Source organism: Hippichthys cyanospilos, chromosome 16 (genome assembly GCF_059441005.1).
Source record: "Hippichthys cyanospilos isolate Australia breed blue-spotted pipefish chromosome 16, RoL_Hcya_1.0, whole genome shotgun sequence".
NCBI lineage: Eukaryota > Metazoa > Chordata > Actinopteri > Syngnathiformes > Syngnathidae > Hippichthys > Hippichthys cyanospilos.
Genome location: NC_142384.1, coordinates 19,014,894 through 19,027,404, shown reverse-complemented (window position 1 = coordinate 19,027,404; position 12,511 = coordinate 19,014,894). Strand labels below are relative to the sequence as shown.

Here is a 12,511-nt window from a genome sequence, read left to right as displayed (position 1 = left end):
CATTTCCAGCCAGCTCCAAAAGCGGAGCGGGCATCGCGGGCCAAAAATCGCAGTAGCGTGGCGGGTCGCTTCCGTGATGGGCCGGGCCCCGAGCGCTTGTGGGTTTTTTCCAAACGTGACGCAGCGCTCGTGGATGAGACTTGACGGGCCAGCTGCGACTAGAGAGAGGATTGCGCTTCCTCCTCGCCGAGCAGCGCGGAGCGTTGAACAGCGTACTAAAAGACGTCGCTTCCGACGGGGCTGCCGCTGATCAAAAGGCGCAAATGTCCAAAGGACACTTCGTCTCCGAGGGCTCACGCCAACGGCGGGCGGCTCGGCCGCTTCGGTGCGCAAAACCCAAAAACGAGGTGGCCTCCGATGCCTTTTAAAAGAAATTTATTAGGAGTAAAAGTGTGCGACTACTGTAAGTCGCAAAGCTTATTCTCAGCAAGAGAAGACCGAGCGTCGGTATCGTGAGAAGACGGAGCGTTTCTAATACGGCCGGAAGGAGAAGAGGTCCGGCGGCTCGTATGAACGCGCGCCGAACGCCGAGCCCCCTCCGCGCCGACCGGCGCGGCCACTCGCCATCAGAACTCCGGCGCTCCCCTCTCGGGCTTTTTCCCGGAGCGCTTCATTCGCTGTCCGCGCCGACTCGGCGCCTCCGTTCACGCGGCCGGCGGCCCGTCCTCCGGCGCGCTCGCTCTACTGTCCATCAAGCGTGCCTGTCGAGCCAAGCAAACGCGCCATGGGTCTTCTGGGGGAATTTCCATCCCCCGAAACGCCGGGACTAGCTTGGCGGGTCGTACTGTACCTTTTGGGATGAACTCGAGCGAGCTGCTGAATATTCAAAAGCGGGACGTGCCTCTGGCGGGCCCGTCGTTGACAAACTCGTGGCCCAGGCCGTTTCCGCACTTGCCGCACGACACCTGCGGGAAAACATCAGAATCCGAACGAGAGAGAGCCGCTGAAATCAAACCGGGAGCGGAAGAGATGAATGACGTTTTATAAATCGTGTACCTTGAAGGCACCTGGTCTCTCCAGGTGTTTGGCCACGCTGTCTTGGCGGATGGTCTCCGCGAAGGCGGGCCAGGGAGACGAATGCTCATACTTGGAGCGGCTGGAGAAGAGATGGTGATGGCACTTGGCGCAAGCGTAGATTCCTACAGGATGACAAGAGACCTCAAGGAAACCCGCCCGCCGTGAGGCTTTCGTGCCAAGTAGCAAGCAGGACGTCGGCGCGGGATCAGGGTGGACCCCGAGTCACCCGGGCACCGGCCGACGGCCAAAGGCAGGCTTCCTGCCAACCTCTTACGCGCGACGGATGGAAAAGTTTGGCTACGACTCTGACGGTATTTGGGATGCTAGTTTTCAGGCAGGAGCCACCTGTCGCTCACGCGACGCCATGTTTGTTACTCCACTTGCCCTTTTAATTCCTGAACGAGACCAAAGACGACTTTTGCCTTACTATCGTGCAAGTACGGGAAGAGGGCGTGAGCGTTCCTAAGGGGTGTGGGTTGGTTGGTTAGTTACTTAGCTAGCTAGCCGGCTAAATAGCTGGCCGGCTGCGGACAGTTGGAGACGGCAAAGTAAAGCAAAGAACGCTCGGTAAGCGGCGTGAGCCGTAACAGCACCTGTTTTGAAATGGTCTTTATAAACCTCCCCGCCGAAGAAGGAACAGAAGGCCATTTTCCCCCCGCCCGCGCCTGCTTTCGCTCAAGTTCGCCGAGAAGTTTCGAAAGCCCGGGCGGGTGAACAAGTATCGTGTACGCACCCGCAACTTGTTCCGCCTACACGCAAGTGTAATTCAAACTAAAACCGGAAATGGCCGGAAAGAACGGCAGATAAATTGAACTCAGAAAAAAAACACTTTGAAGGAATAACACAAGCCCTTCCCAAGACGTTTGGGAAAACGTGTCTCTAGGGCTTCATTTTGGTTTTTCGTTGCTGTTGTTCATCTTCTTCTTCCGCGGCCTTTGTTGACATCTCTTGGCCACTCCACGCATAGCACCTTCAACTCCCTCCGACCTTCGCGTTTGAAAGAGGATGCCGATTTTCGAAAATAGACACGCATATTGTAGGCGTGCTGGTTTTTTTTGTTGTTGTTGTTTTTTAACGGGCGTTGCGAAAGCAAGAACCTTTCGTTAAGGCGACGTTTTGACCGATTTCCGCTCTGTCACCAAAGCTTTAGCGCGCATGCGCGGCAGCCTTGAGCGGAAACGCTTGTGGAGGTCGAGCGGTCGGTCGGACGCCGATTGACGCGACTGGGTTTAAAATGCCGTCCGACTTTGATAAGGACGCCTATCCGGAGCCTCCCCGGCAGACTCCGCTCGTGGACAAGCAGACGGCCCTGCCCAACCCGGCCTTGATTTTGTCCAAAATCTTCTATTACTCGGTGGACCTGCCCGTCACCACTTTTCGAGGTGAAGCTAGCAGCTAGCCAGCCAGCTAGCTGGCGGAGCTAACAGCAGCGTTAAAGGGACTCTGTAAGCATTAGACGGTTTTTCATAAAAAGAGTAAATGAAACGATTATAAATGTCCAAACTTGCAAATAAATGCCTTCATAATGAGCAACAGTATGTTTTAAATATAACGGTAGGTCTAGCTATAATCAAATGGTAATACAAGGGGGCAGCCATGTTTGTTATACAGTAGCTAGATGCAGCACCGCCCGCTGTCCTTAATGAAAAACGGTTCATATCGCACTCAGAGTCCCTGCGAAGTCAAACCGCTCGAATGCACGCGTACGTATCGCCGCCCGCCTCGTTCTGAAAGCGCCTTCGCGTTCTCAGAGGCGGTCGACAGAATCCGGGCCAAAAACAAGTCGGTCTACTACCACCAGAAGTTCCGGCGCGTTCCCGACCTGACCCAGTGCCAGGAAGGGGATTACCTGTGCTACTACGAAGCCGAGATGCAGTGGAGGAGAGACTAGTGAGGGCCCCCCCCGGCATCCGTCCCTTGCAAATTCAGCCTCATCAGCTCGTGTGCTTCTCGCCCTCCCTCAGCAAAGTGGACCAGGAGATCGTCAAGGTGGTCCAGGAGCGCCTGAGGGCCTGCCACCAGCGAGAAGGCCCCAGCCATGAGCAGAACTGCGCCAAGGAGATCCAGCTGTTCAACCAGGTTTCCAGGAGCTACCAGTCACGCTGTGAGTTATGCGCCTGACCTCGCACGCGCGCCCGTCGCTAGCGGAGAACTCAGCGCCTCGGGCCTTGCCGCCCCCGCCCAGACGGAGATCTGGGAGCGTACGCCAGCGGCAGGAAATGTCTGATGAAGCAAAAGGAGAGGATGATGGCGGCCGCCGCAGCTGCCTCTCACGCCGCCTAGTAAGGAGCCGCCGGGAGCGAAGTGGTCAAAGCAGTCGGCGCTTCCGCTTCTTCAAAGTGTTCTTCTACTCGTGTTTTGTGGAATTGTCAAAGGAAAGGGTGACTACCTGATTATGCAGGTCAGAATCATGTAAAAAGCAGTGAATAAAATGTTTAATCCTGCTTTGTAATGAAAAATGGTCTAAATCTTTCACATTTTAACATTGAAGCAAATATAGAGCTGGGCGTCCGAGGCGCGCATTTTCGGTTAACTTTGTCTGGCACGCAGGGAACCTTCATCCGGCTTCTCTGCGATAGCCCCCCCCCAAAGTCCACGATGCACCGAGGGCGCCATAGGCGAGGCATCACCACAACCTTAAACTTGATCTCGCTTTGCCATTTCTTAATCTCGGGGAGAGACAAGGGACGAGGCCGCCGTATTTTGCCAACCACTTTTATTGTTTCAAGCTTCGCGGCGTACAAAAGTTTAGGAGGCCGCCGCCTGGACGGCCTGGCCCCTCTGCACCGACACGCGGGTGTGGGTCTTGGCCAGATGGTCCGTGAACTCCTGGGGGCGGGACAAACAACCGTTTAGCTCGCGCTCGAAAAGGCGGCGCGCTGAAGGCGGAGCCGAACATCCGGCACACCTGGTAGGGAGACTTGGTGAAGACGGTCTCCTTCCAGAGGTCCGGGGTCAGATAGCTGTAAGTCTTTGAGATGGCATCAAAGGTGGCCTTGGCTGCGGAAGGGAGAAGAGTTGAGTTTCAAAGCCCGGAGCGAGCGCCGGCGCCGCCGGGCCGTCGGCCTCTGCGCTAACGTCGGGAGAGACTTCATCCGCGCGCCAAGAAACGAGGCATCGACGCGGTTCGCCGTCAATGAAACGCCCCGGCGGCGCTCGTGGCGACCTACGACAAAAATCTCGCGTGGGCGGCGCCGCCGGCCCAGGCGCAACGCCAATCCCCAATCCTATCACGACGCGGTTGCGGGAAAGGTTCCCCGGCGTCCGCGCCCATACCTGCGCGAGCGCGTTCGAACGTCACAAAGGTAGTTACCAAAGTTGCCGAGCGTGGCGGTGCAGCCCCGGGCGGAGGTGTAGCAGTCGTCGATGCCGGCCATCATCAGCAGCTTCTTGGGCACGGGAGCGGACACGATGCCGGTACCGCGGGGCGCCGGGATGAGGCGCACCAGCACCGAGCCGCAGCGGCCCGTCACCTTGCAGGGCACCGTGTGGGGCTTGCCGATCTTGTTGCCCCAGTAGCCCCTCCTGACGGGCACGATGGACAGCTTGGCCAGGATGATGGCGCCTCTGATGGCCGTGGCCACCTCCTTGGAGCACTTGACCCCCAGGCCCACGTGGCCGTTGTAGTCGCCGATGGCCACGAAGGCCTGCCGGGGCGACACGCGGCATCACCACTGGCGCCCCGCGGCGGACAAGAGAAAAAAGTGCTTTATTCACCTTGAACCTGGTGCGCTGGCCAGCCCTGGTCTGCTTCTGCACAGGCATGATCTTTAACACCTCGTCCTTCAGGCCGGACCCCAAAAAGAAGTCGATGATTTCAGACTCCTGGGAGAGAGGACGACAAAAACGTCAGACTCAATCTCAACACTTTACCTGAAGGCAAACGGAGCAGCGCTTCATTTTGCATACCGCTTCCACCTGTCAGACTTAAGTCAAGTTTATTCTCTAGAGGGCCCGTGAGGAGAATCGGATAACCTCAAAACGAGTCACTACATGGATACGCGTGGCACAATGGACAAGTAGATTTTGCCGAGTGTGCCGAGCTGGTACCGATTCCCGGCAAAAGCGTTAAATACGTTGTAAAATGGGTTGTATTACGGTGAAGCGGGTGAACTTCTTTGGTCCCGGGTATCCAAACAACATTTTTCCTTCGACCGCATGACATGTATGAAAACGGCCTCCGTTCAAATGGGTTCGGTCCCGCTCCTCTCACATCATGAAGCTATTGGCTTGGGTGCCGTCGCTTTAGGATTTTCTGGGCCGCGCGTCGGACACCGTTAACCCAGAACCTACCTTGATGGGCAGAGAGTACAGGTAGATCTCCTCCAGCGACTTGATCTTCATGTCCTTGACCAGGCGGCCCAGCTTGGTGACCGGCACCCACTGCAAGGCGGCAAAGAGTCAGCGCGCGCGTGGGGGGGGGGGGGGCCTTTGCGCCTTGCAAGCGGGCGGGCAAAGGGCGGCGCTCACCTCCTTGTCCTCGGCCTTGCCTCCCCGGGCGCCGCGACCTCGTCCGCGGCCCCTGCCGCGTCCGCGGCCCCGACCGCGGCCGCCGGGACCAAAACCTCCGCGAAAACCTCCCCTACCACCGGCGTCGTCCGCCATTTGCTGGGGGAACAAACGGCGAGCGTGAGGCCGAGCTCCAACGGCATATCGGCCGCTTCCTTCAACCGCGGGCCGCCATGTTCGGGGGGACCGCGGACCACACAAAGGCGATCGCAAGTGGCTAAATCGCTCGCCAATGTCATCGCGTTCACCGAAGGACGCATTGTTCGCTTCTTTCTTAGCGGTCGGTGACACGATCGCGAGAAGGATGGCCAAGATTTGGGAGGATGCCGCGGCGTTACGGCTCGTACTTACGTGATCGTTGAAACAGGAAGAAGGCCGGCCAAAATGGCCCCCTGGCTTTTATACAGACGAAACATCGCGAGATCCGCAAGCCTCTCGCCGCACACCGCCCCCTAGCGGCATCCTGTCGCTACAACAGCTTTCACGGGCACCGGTGTTGTATTCGACCATAAAACACAGGACGTTATACGGTACAGCGGTGGACCATTTCACGCTCAATATATTTTTATTTGAGGAAGCTCCAATGTGCAGAAAAAAAAACGTTCAGAGCCTCATAGTCTGATTTGTTTTCCTTTACCACCCTGGAAATAGTCAACGTATGGTGAAAGTCGATTCATGTTGCTTTAGTTTTGTCGGGATGGGAGGTCCACTCGTAGCATTTCTCGAGATAATCAACTCGTTTGTAGCGAGTGGTGGACGAAACGTTTTCTCTTTCCCGGGAAGTTGCAAAAAATAACCGCGAAGCGCGGCCTCGTCCATGAGTCCACAAGCACACACAAGCACGTCGCTTTTCGTTTCGCTTTGAATTGCTCTGCAGACAGGGGGCGTAGGAGCCGCGATCAGGGGCGGGGCGTCGGGGCGGCCGTCGGACGTCGGGGCGGCGATCGGGCGCCGGAGCGGCGATCGGCCGCCGAGTCGCTCGGGCGCAGGCCCCGGCAGACGAGGAGGACGCGGCGGCGGACGCGAGCCAGGGCGGCGAGCGTCTCGCGCAGCCGGCTCCGCAGGCGGCGCCGCAGCCGCAGGTAGCAGTTGTGGCGGCGGCGGGCGCCCCGGGAGAGAAGCGCCCCGCAGCCCATGCGGCACGGCCGGCGCCAGTGCTCGCAGCGGCGCGCGTGAGCCCGCAGGCGGCGGCGGAGGAGCTGCGCCCGGCAGCCGGGCGACGGGCACGTGACCAGCTGGAAGCCGCACTCGGGCCCGTGGCGCCTCTGCTCGGCCAGGGCGAACGTGGCCGGGCAGCCGCGGATCCGGTTCTTGCACTGCGCAAGAAAGCACAAGAAAGGAAGAGCGGAGCGGAGCGGAGAAGAAGAGAAGAAGAGAAAGAACGCGCCTTGCAACTTTGCACACTCCGCGCCAGGGGGCGACGAAACAAAGTCGCAAAGCGAGAAGGCCCGGCGACTCGCCGGGTCTACAAGTCTACGCGCCAAAAACTAAATGAATAAAAGAAGTCAGCGCGGGTGAGCTTCGCCTCTCCTTTGGCTTGTTGTAATGCTTTCGCGGGGCTTCTGCTAAGGCCGTACCGTAATCGTAGGCGTCGTAACACAGAACGTGTCCGAGTACAGCGTTCCTTCATCTCAATATTGATCAGATACACGCACGCATGTCAGTGCACGCAAAGCTAAAAAGCCGCTAACGACGATAGCCTCTCATCGACGAATTTGCCCGCTTTTGACTTTGCGGCCTTCCGATTCTTCGCTTTCTCTCGAGGATGCATGGAGAGCGTGAAGAATTTGACACGGTCCCGCAAACGTCGTGCGTAAACAGCTGCCCGAGGTTCGACGGGCCGGCGTTCCAAACGATTCCATCTCCTCCCTCCTACGGGCGAATCGCCCGGAAGCCGGAAGCGGTCGGAACGGCGCGATTCGCCAAGCGATTTTCCATCCCATCCGGATCTCCTCCCTCCGATCGGACGGCCGAGGGCGGCCTCCACATACCTTGACCTCCATGCGTCCTATGGCCTCGGCCAGTTCGAGCGCGACGGCGATCCCGCGGGCGCCGATGGCCGTTCGGCAGCAGGGGCAAGTCTCCCGCCTGAGCGGAAGGGACAAGGTTCGGCGTGCGCGCGACCGCGTCCGTCTTCGGGCCCTAACCCTAACCCTACCTGCGGAGCCAGCGCAGAATGCAGGCCTCGCAGAAGACGTGGCGGCAGGCCGTTCGCGCGGGGCGCCGCAGGACCCCCTGGCAGATGGCGCAGATGAGCCGGCGGTCCGGGGGGGCCGCGAACCGCTCCGCGTCGTAGCCCGTCTGCGTGGAGACGAGCGCAGCGGCCGAGTGGGAGGGGGACGAGCGCGGCGGCGGGGAAGGCGCGGGCCCCGTGTCGGGCCGACCTACCATGCGAGCCGATGGACGCGCGACGCCGAAAGCGGGCCGGCCAGGCCCCGCCGTTTGTTTTCGCCGCGTAACGGGAGGCCGCGAACATTCCGGACGCGGCGCCAACCACCTCGCGGGGGCCTTTGTTCCCCCGACGCTCGCTCGCGCAAAGGGGCAGGGGGAAGTAAAAACAACAGCAGCGAGAAAGCTTTGCGCTTTTATTCCGAAGCGTTTGTCGACAGCGATATTGCGGGTCTGCGCGCAACAAGTTGAGTCAACGTTCTGTACGCACGCGCAGCTGCTCCGAACTTGCCGCTCTTAGTAGTCGAGGGAAAAAGTGCCTCGCTGCGGCGTTGACGTGACGGCCTAAAAGCCTACGACGCATCGGGACGTTTCAATGTGCAAAATAAGCATGTTAGTCTCTAATCATATAAAACTATTTGCTTTTCAACCATTCAATACTGATTAAATCGCTTTCTGAAGAAAAAATACATTTCTATTCGCGTGATGTCAGTAGCTTGATAGTTAGTAGCTCTGTTGTTGCCGCAACGTTAGGTACACCTGCGCGGTGGACGGCGCGGACCGGGAAGGTGGCAAGCAAGGCCGAAAACCGACGGGAAGGAAGACGTCGGGGGAGGAGGGGCTTTTTGTGCCGAGCGAAGAACAAATGTTGTCCCGAGCCGTCCCTACGTTGAGAGCCGTCCCTACGGCGAGAACCCGGACCCCTCCCCGTCAAGAGTCGGGTGCGCGCGGAAGGTTCCGGGACCGCCGTCGCAAAAGGGGGCCGGGCAACCGTCCCGCTTTTGTTCCCCGCCAAAGTCAAAAGGCCAAATGAAGAGAAAGCGCGTTGAGCGTCCGGCCACGGGAAAAAAACGAAAAACATCCGAAGGGCGAGAGGGAAAACGGCGCTCCGCCGGACGGTACGTCGGAAGAAACAGACCAAAGGGCGGCGGCCGGCCAGCTCGCTCCGGGTCCTGGGGCCCGTGGTTTTGCGCCGTCGGCCGGCATCCGGCGAAAAACAAAAGCGGAAGACCCGATGGTAGGCGCGGCCGCTTCCCGGGAGCCGCTCTCTTCTTCTCATCTTTTCCCACGAAAGAATCCCCGGTCCGTGTAGTTCTCCCTGACGGTGACGGTGAGCAGGTTCATGGTGACGTCGGTGACCGTCACCCCGTCGGCGTCGGCCAAAGGGGGGCTCCACGGGGGCCCGGGGGCCGCCCCGACCTCCCCCCCCGCGGTGACGTTCCCGCGCCCGACGAGCGGCAGGCGGGGAGTCCCGCCGCCCGGGCCCGCGGACCTGGGCGCGATGGCGGCCTCCTCCCGGAACCCCCCGTCGCCGGGGCGGCGTCCGGACATTTCGAGGGCGCTTTCCGATTTGGGCTTCCGGCCTCTCCTTCTGGGGCCCGCTCCCGTCGGGCCGGGCCTCCTTTCCAGTTGGAGGGCTTGGCCGGCGACGCTCTCGCCTCGGTTGACGGCGCTCGGCGGGAAGATGGTGGGCACCACGGCGCGCAGGCCCTCCCGGGCCCTGGGCGTGGCCACGGGCTCCGGCGCCGGATAAAAGACCCGGATGGGCCGCCCCGGGTCGCGCGGAAACGGGTACGTTTTGGCTTTGGCCTGCGGGACGACGACACGGGCGGATTGAAGGCTAAAAGGCGAGAGGCGCGCGCCGGTCAACGGACCCACCTTCAGGAGAAAGGTCTCGGGCTTGGGTCCTCGCTTTTTGGGCCCAAAAAGCTCTCTCTCGCGTTCCCTTGCGGACAAAAAAAAAAAAAGTTTCGGAGGGGCAAAGGGGCGAACTCAAGGAACCGGCGACCTTTGGCCCTCACCTCTCCTCGAAGGCCGCCAGCAGGCGCCGATCCAAGATGTTCTCCTCTGGCTCCCACGTGCTGTACCTGCAAGCGAGAAGGGCGGGTGGGCCGGGTCGGGGCAACATCAAGCTCCACGGCCTGGCCTCGCGATTTTAGTACGATTGTAACGCGCGCCCGCACATCGAAAGGGTCGGCTTCGGCTCCGTTTGGTTGATTTGGGCAAACGAAGCGAAATCAAGCACCTCCCGCTCGCCGCGGAAAGGGAAAAGGGGAAGAACCGCGACGATCAAATCTCGCGCTGGAAAACAAATGAGCGTCGGGAGGCCTCGCTCGCTCGATCCAGGCACAGGCTGACGTTTACGCAATTGCGCTTTCGGCCGCTCGGGGTCGCTGCCCCCTCCCCTTCCGCGGCCTTCGGCACGCACTTGGCGCGGCGTACTCACTTGTGAGACCAGCCTTTCCATTTGACCAGATATTCCCAGTGACCCTGCCAACGACACACAATCGGCTGAGGGGCTTCGCCGGCTTCGCGCGTCGCCGCCGCGCGAACGCGCGCTCGCTCGCGTCACAGGCGCGACCGGAAAAGCGAAAGGCCGCGGCGGGCGGCTCACCCGTCGGATCCGCCGCTTGATGATGGACTCGGCGGCGAACACGCTCTCCCCGACGGCGGACAGCTCCATGGCCGCCGAGCGCTCGCTCGCTCGCTCGCTCGCTCGCTCGCTCGCTAGCTAGCCAGCTAGCCGGCTAGCAGGCGCGCTCGCTCCTTCCGAGTCCTCCTCCGGCTGTTTTCAAGCGCACATCCCATAATACGCAATCTGGCTGGACGAGGGAGGGGAGGGTGACGTCACGCGCCGTTGCCAGGCACCTCGCTCGGCGGAGCGCGATTGGCCGGCCGGTTGCTACTGACGACAGGGGGCGGGGTCGGCGCGGCTCCGAGCCGCTGGAATGCGCCTCCCCGCGCAAACGCGCGCGCGCGCGCGCACACGCACGCCAGTCCCGACCCGGGAATGGGCCGATCGTTTGTCTCCGTTCGGCTGGAGTTCCGCTCTGCTTTTCTAATAGCGTGAAAAAGGTTCGCCCCTCATCGTATTTTCAAACAAACGTTTTCGAATCGGAACGCCTTTTTTGTTTTCGTTTTTACTTCGACGCTTTCATTCAGTGTTTATACGAAGACAACACGAAGAGTTATTAATTGTTCATTTCTTTGTCATCGCGTTCGGGTTGAAACATTATATTGTGACGACTAAATGCTACGAGGACATTTGGCATCCGTACTCGAGAGAACAGATTGGAAGTCAAACACAGAAATAGAAGAGGCAGCGGCCCTTAATTGTGTTGAAATGTTGGACACGAAATCAATTTTTCCCTCGATGACTTGCTCTGCTGCCGATCGCATGCGCGGCAAATGAAAAAAAATAAGGCCGCGTCATTTTTCGCCCGTCCAGCGTCAGAGGCTTCATTTGTTAATTGTGAATTCAAAGGTAACGGACGCCCTCCCCCGTATTTGCGTTGATTTGGGATTTTTCGCGCGTGCTTCAAGTGAGCTCGGAAAATTCCTGCAAGGAAGCGCTCGCTCGCCTTTGCCGCATTCACACGTGACGCGGGTTGACAGGAGCGGCGCTGCGAAGTTTGGCGCTCGCGCGCACGCCGCGTCTTCGCGTTTGGCGGCGAGTACACGCGCACGCGAGGAACGCGAGCAAGGGATAGGGATCTCGCCCCGCCCCGCCCCCTTTTTTGTTTTATATTTGCGGCTCGCCAGCCCACCTTTGTCGGTTTCTAGTGTGCGGCCTCCTCGACATTTCACGCAGATGACAAAGAAGGCCGTTGCCCAACGTCACGCGGCCTCGGCCGCAAAACTATTCCCAACCACTCGGAGGGAAGGGAGCGAGCGCGACGGCGCCTCGGCGCTCGGGATCGGGAAAGAAAGCGCGCCTCGTCCTCAACGGCGGCCGGGGTCGGAGACGTTACCCCTCCTGCTTGCGTCCGCCTCCGAACCGCCGTTTTTCCTACGCGGGGCGCCTTTCCGCACCGGAGCCGCGACCCGGCCGGCGGCGACCACGGAATCCCGATCGGACCCTGGCACGCGGGCCGCCAAAAATCCGTCAGCGACATCGTTTGCGCGACGTCGTCGAAACGGAGCGACTTCTCTTCGGCGAGGGGCGGGCCCTCGGCGCCGCGCCCTCGGCCGATGAGCCGACGCTCGCCAAACGCCGACCCGTCGGCGGCTCCCTCCGAGGCCCCCCCGCGGCGATTTGGCTTGCCGGCGACGAACGAGCCCTTTGCTACTTTTGATCTCCCGGGAATCTGGATGGCAAAGATGGAGAAGGACGCGCGGACGAGCCTTTCCGACGCTTACCGAGCTTTGAAGCCAGATTCAAAGTGGCTCCGGCGAGCGGCATCCAGCCCGGCCTCCCGCCATTTGATTTTTTTACAGCTCCCTTCCTATCCGCCACGCAAGGGCGTCCGACGCCTTACTTTTGACGAGGGCTCGAAAATAACGGAACGTCGCCTTCGTTATTTCCGAAGCGTGCCGAGCGGCTTTGCTAAGGGCGGCCTCTTCCAGACAAATTCAAGAAATATGGCGGCGAGCGCTCGTAGCTCTCTTCTCCCGCGTTGGCATTCGACGCGCGGACACGAGCGGATGGCGCCACCTCTGCGGCCGAAGCGGCGTCGGCGAAGCGGCGTCGGCGAAGCGGCGTCGGCGAAGCGGCGTCGGCGAAGCGGCGTCGGCGAAGCGGCGTCGGCGAAGCGGCTCGTCGGCGTGGCGTTTGACGGGCGAACCCCGGACGCCGGCTCGGTCGTCCCCGACGGTC

The 12,511-nt window shown here is 60.3% G+C and overlaps 5 protein-coding genes across 6 annotated transcripts; 1 reads left to right on the top strand and 4 right to left on the bottom strand.

The window, feature by feature from the left end:
- Positions 1 to 358: 358 nt before the first annotated feature.
- Positions 359 to 1,757, bottom strand: msrb1a (methionine sulfoxide reductase B1a). The gene is made up of 4 exons (XM_088436236.1): positions 1,611 to 1,757; positions 997 to 1,139; positions 791 to 905; positions 359 to 701 (listed from the first exon to the last, which is right to left on the bottom strand). The coding sequence occupies exons 1-4, from the start codon at positions 1,663 to 1,665 to the stop codon at positions 682 to 684; spliced, it is 333 nt and encodes a 110-aa protein (XP_088292362.1). The 5' UTR covers positions 1,666 to 1,757; the 3' UTR covers positions 359 to 681.
- Positions 1,758 to 2,177: 420 nt separating this feature from the next.
- On the top strand, positions 2,178 to 3,461 carry ndufb10 (NADH:ubiquinone oxidoreductase subunit B10). Its single transcript, XM_088436235.1, has 4 exons — positions 2,178 to 2,399; positions 2,769 to 2,907; positions 2,982 to 3,121; positions 3,203 to 3,461. Exons 1-4 carry the CDS (start codon positions 2,252 to 2,254, stop codon positions 3,298 to 3,300), a joined length of 525 nt encoding a protein of 174 aa, XP_088292361.1. The 5' UTR covers positions 2,178 to 2,251; the 3' UTR covers positions 3,301 to 3,461.
- Positions 3,462 to 3,716: 255 nt separating this feature from the next.
- On the bottom strand, positions 3,717 to 5,927 carry rps2 (ribosomal protein S2). Its single transcript, XM_088436224.1, has 7 exons — positions 5,878 to 5,927; positions 5,488 to 5,625; positions 5,311 to 5,400; positions 4,735 to 4,842; positions 4,331 to 4,664; positions 3,926 to 4,017; positions 3,717 to 3,846 (listed from the first exon to the last, which is right to left on the bottom strand). The coding sequence occupies exons 2-7, from the start codon at positions 5,620 to 5,622 to the stop codon at positions 3,766 to 3,768; spliced, it is 840 nt and encodes a 279-aa protein (XP_088292350.1). The 5' UTR covers positions 5,623 to 5,625; positions 5,878 to 5,927; the 3' UTR covers positions 3,717 to 3,765.
- A 350-nt stretch (positions 5,928 to 6,277) lies between these two features.
- Positions 6,278 to 8,059, bottom strand: rnf151 (ring finger protein 151). 2 transcript variants are annotated; one of them, XM_088436230.1, is made up of 4 exons: positions 7,915 to 8,059; positions 7,685 to 7,827; positions 7,518 to 7,614; positions 6,278 to 6,842 (listed from the first exon to the last, which is right to left on the bottom strand). In XM_088436230.1, the coding sequence occupies exons 1-4, from the start codon at positions 7,915 to 7,917 to the stop codon at positions 6,426 to 6,428; spliced, it is 660 nt and encodes a 219-aa protein (XP_088292356.1). In that variant the 5' UTR covers positions 7,918 to 8,059; the 3' UTR covers positions 6,278 to 6,425. The 2 variants fall into 2 exon arrangements, with proteins under 2 accessions (XP_088292356.1, XP_088292355.1); XM_088436229.1 differs by having other exon boundaries at positions 7,685 to 8,007.
- Positions 8,060 to 8,097: 38 nt separating this feature from the next.
- cbx8a (chromobox homolog 8a (Pc class homolog, Drosophila)) lies at positions 8,098 to 12,433 on the bottom strand. Its single transcript, XM_088436225.1, has 5 exons — positions 10,310 to 12,433; positions 10,142 to 10,185; positions 9,717 to 9,782; positions 9,574 to 9,640; positions 8,098 to 9,504 (listed from the first exon to the last, which is right to left on the bottom strand). Exons 1-5 carry the CDS (start codon positions 10,376 to 10,378, stop codon positions 8,971 to 8,973), a joined length of 780 nt encoding a protein of 259 aa, XP_088292351.1. The 5' UTR covers positions 10,379 to 12,433; the 3' UTR covers positions 8,098 to 8,970.
- Positions 12,434 to 12,511: the final 78 nt, after the last annotated feature.

What these genes read in the sequence shown, in the direction of transcription:
- ndufb10 (XM_088436235.1), top strand. Translation starts at nt 2,252, where the DNA reads ATGCCGTCCGACTTTGATAAGGACGCCTATCCGGAGCCTCCCCGGCAG. An exon ending in GCCCGTCACCACTTTTCGAG is followed by an intron (nt 2,400 to 2,768) that starts GTGAAGCTAGCA and finishes TCGCGTTCTCAG; the next exon opens with AGGCGGTCGACAGAATCCGG. An exon ending in CAGGAGCTACCAGTCACGCT is followed by an intron (nt 3,122 to 3,202) that starts GTGAGTTATGCG and finishes GCCCCCGCCCAG; the next exon opens with ACGGAGATCTGGGAGCGTAC.
- rps2 (XM_088436224.1), bottom strand. Translation starts at nt 5,622, where the DNA reads ATGGCGGACGACGCCGGTGGTAGGGGAGGTTTTCGCGGAGGTTTTGGT. An exon ending in TGTACTCTCTGCCCATCAAG is followed by an intron (nt 4,843 to 5,310) that starts GTAGGTTCTGGG and finishes CCTCTCTCCCAG; the next exon opens with GAGTCTGAAATCATCGACTT. An exon ending in GCCAGCGCACCAGGTTCAAG is followed by an intron (nt 4,665 to 4,734) that starts GTGAATAAAGCA and finishes TCGCCCCGGCAG; the next exon opens with GCCTTCGTGGCCATCGGCGA.
- rnf151 (XM_088436229.1), bottom strand. Translation starts at nt 7,917, where the DNA reads ATGGTAGGTCGGCCCGACACGGGGCCCGCGCCTTCCCCGCCGCCGCGC. An exon ending in ATTCTGCGCTGGCTCCGCAG is followed by an intron (nt 7,615 to 7,684) that starts GTAGGGTTAGGG and finishes CCTTCCGCTCAG; the next exon opens with GCGGGAGACTTGCCCCTGCT. An exon ending in TAGGACGCATGGAGGTCAAG is followed by an intron (nt 6,843 to 7,517) that starts GTATGTGGAGGC and finishes TTTCTTGCGCAG; the next exon opens with TGCAAGAACCGGATCCGCGG.
- cbx8a (XM_088436225.1), bottom strand. Translation starts at nt 10,378, where the DNA reads ATGGAGCTGTCCGCCGTCGGGGAGAGCGTGTTCGCCGCCGAGTCCATC. An exon ending in TGGAAAGGCTGGTCTCACAA is followed by an intron (nt 9,783 to 10,141) that starts GTGAGTACGCCG and finishes TCTCGCTTGCAG; the next exon opens with GTACAGCACGTGGGAGCCAG. An exon ending in CTGGCGGCCTTCGAGGAGAG is followed by an intron (nt 9,641 to 9,716) that starts GTGAGGGCCAAA and finishes TTTGTCCGCAAG; the next exon opens with GGAACGCGAGAGAGAGCTTT.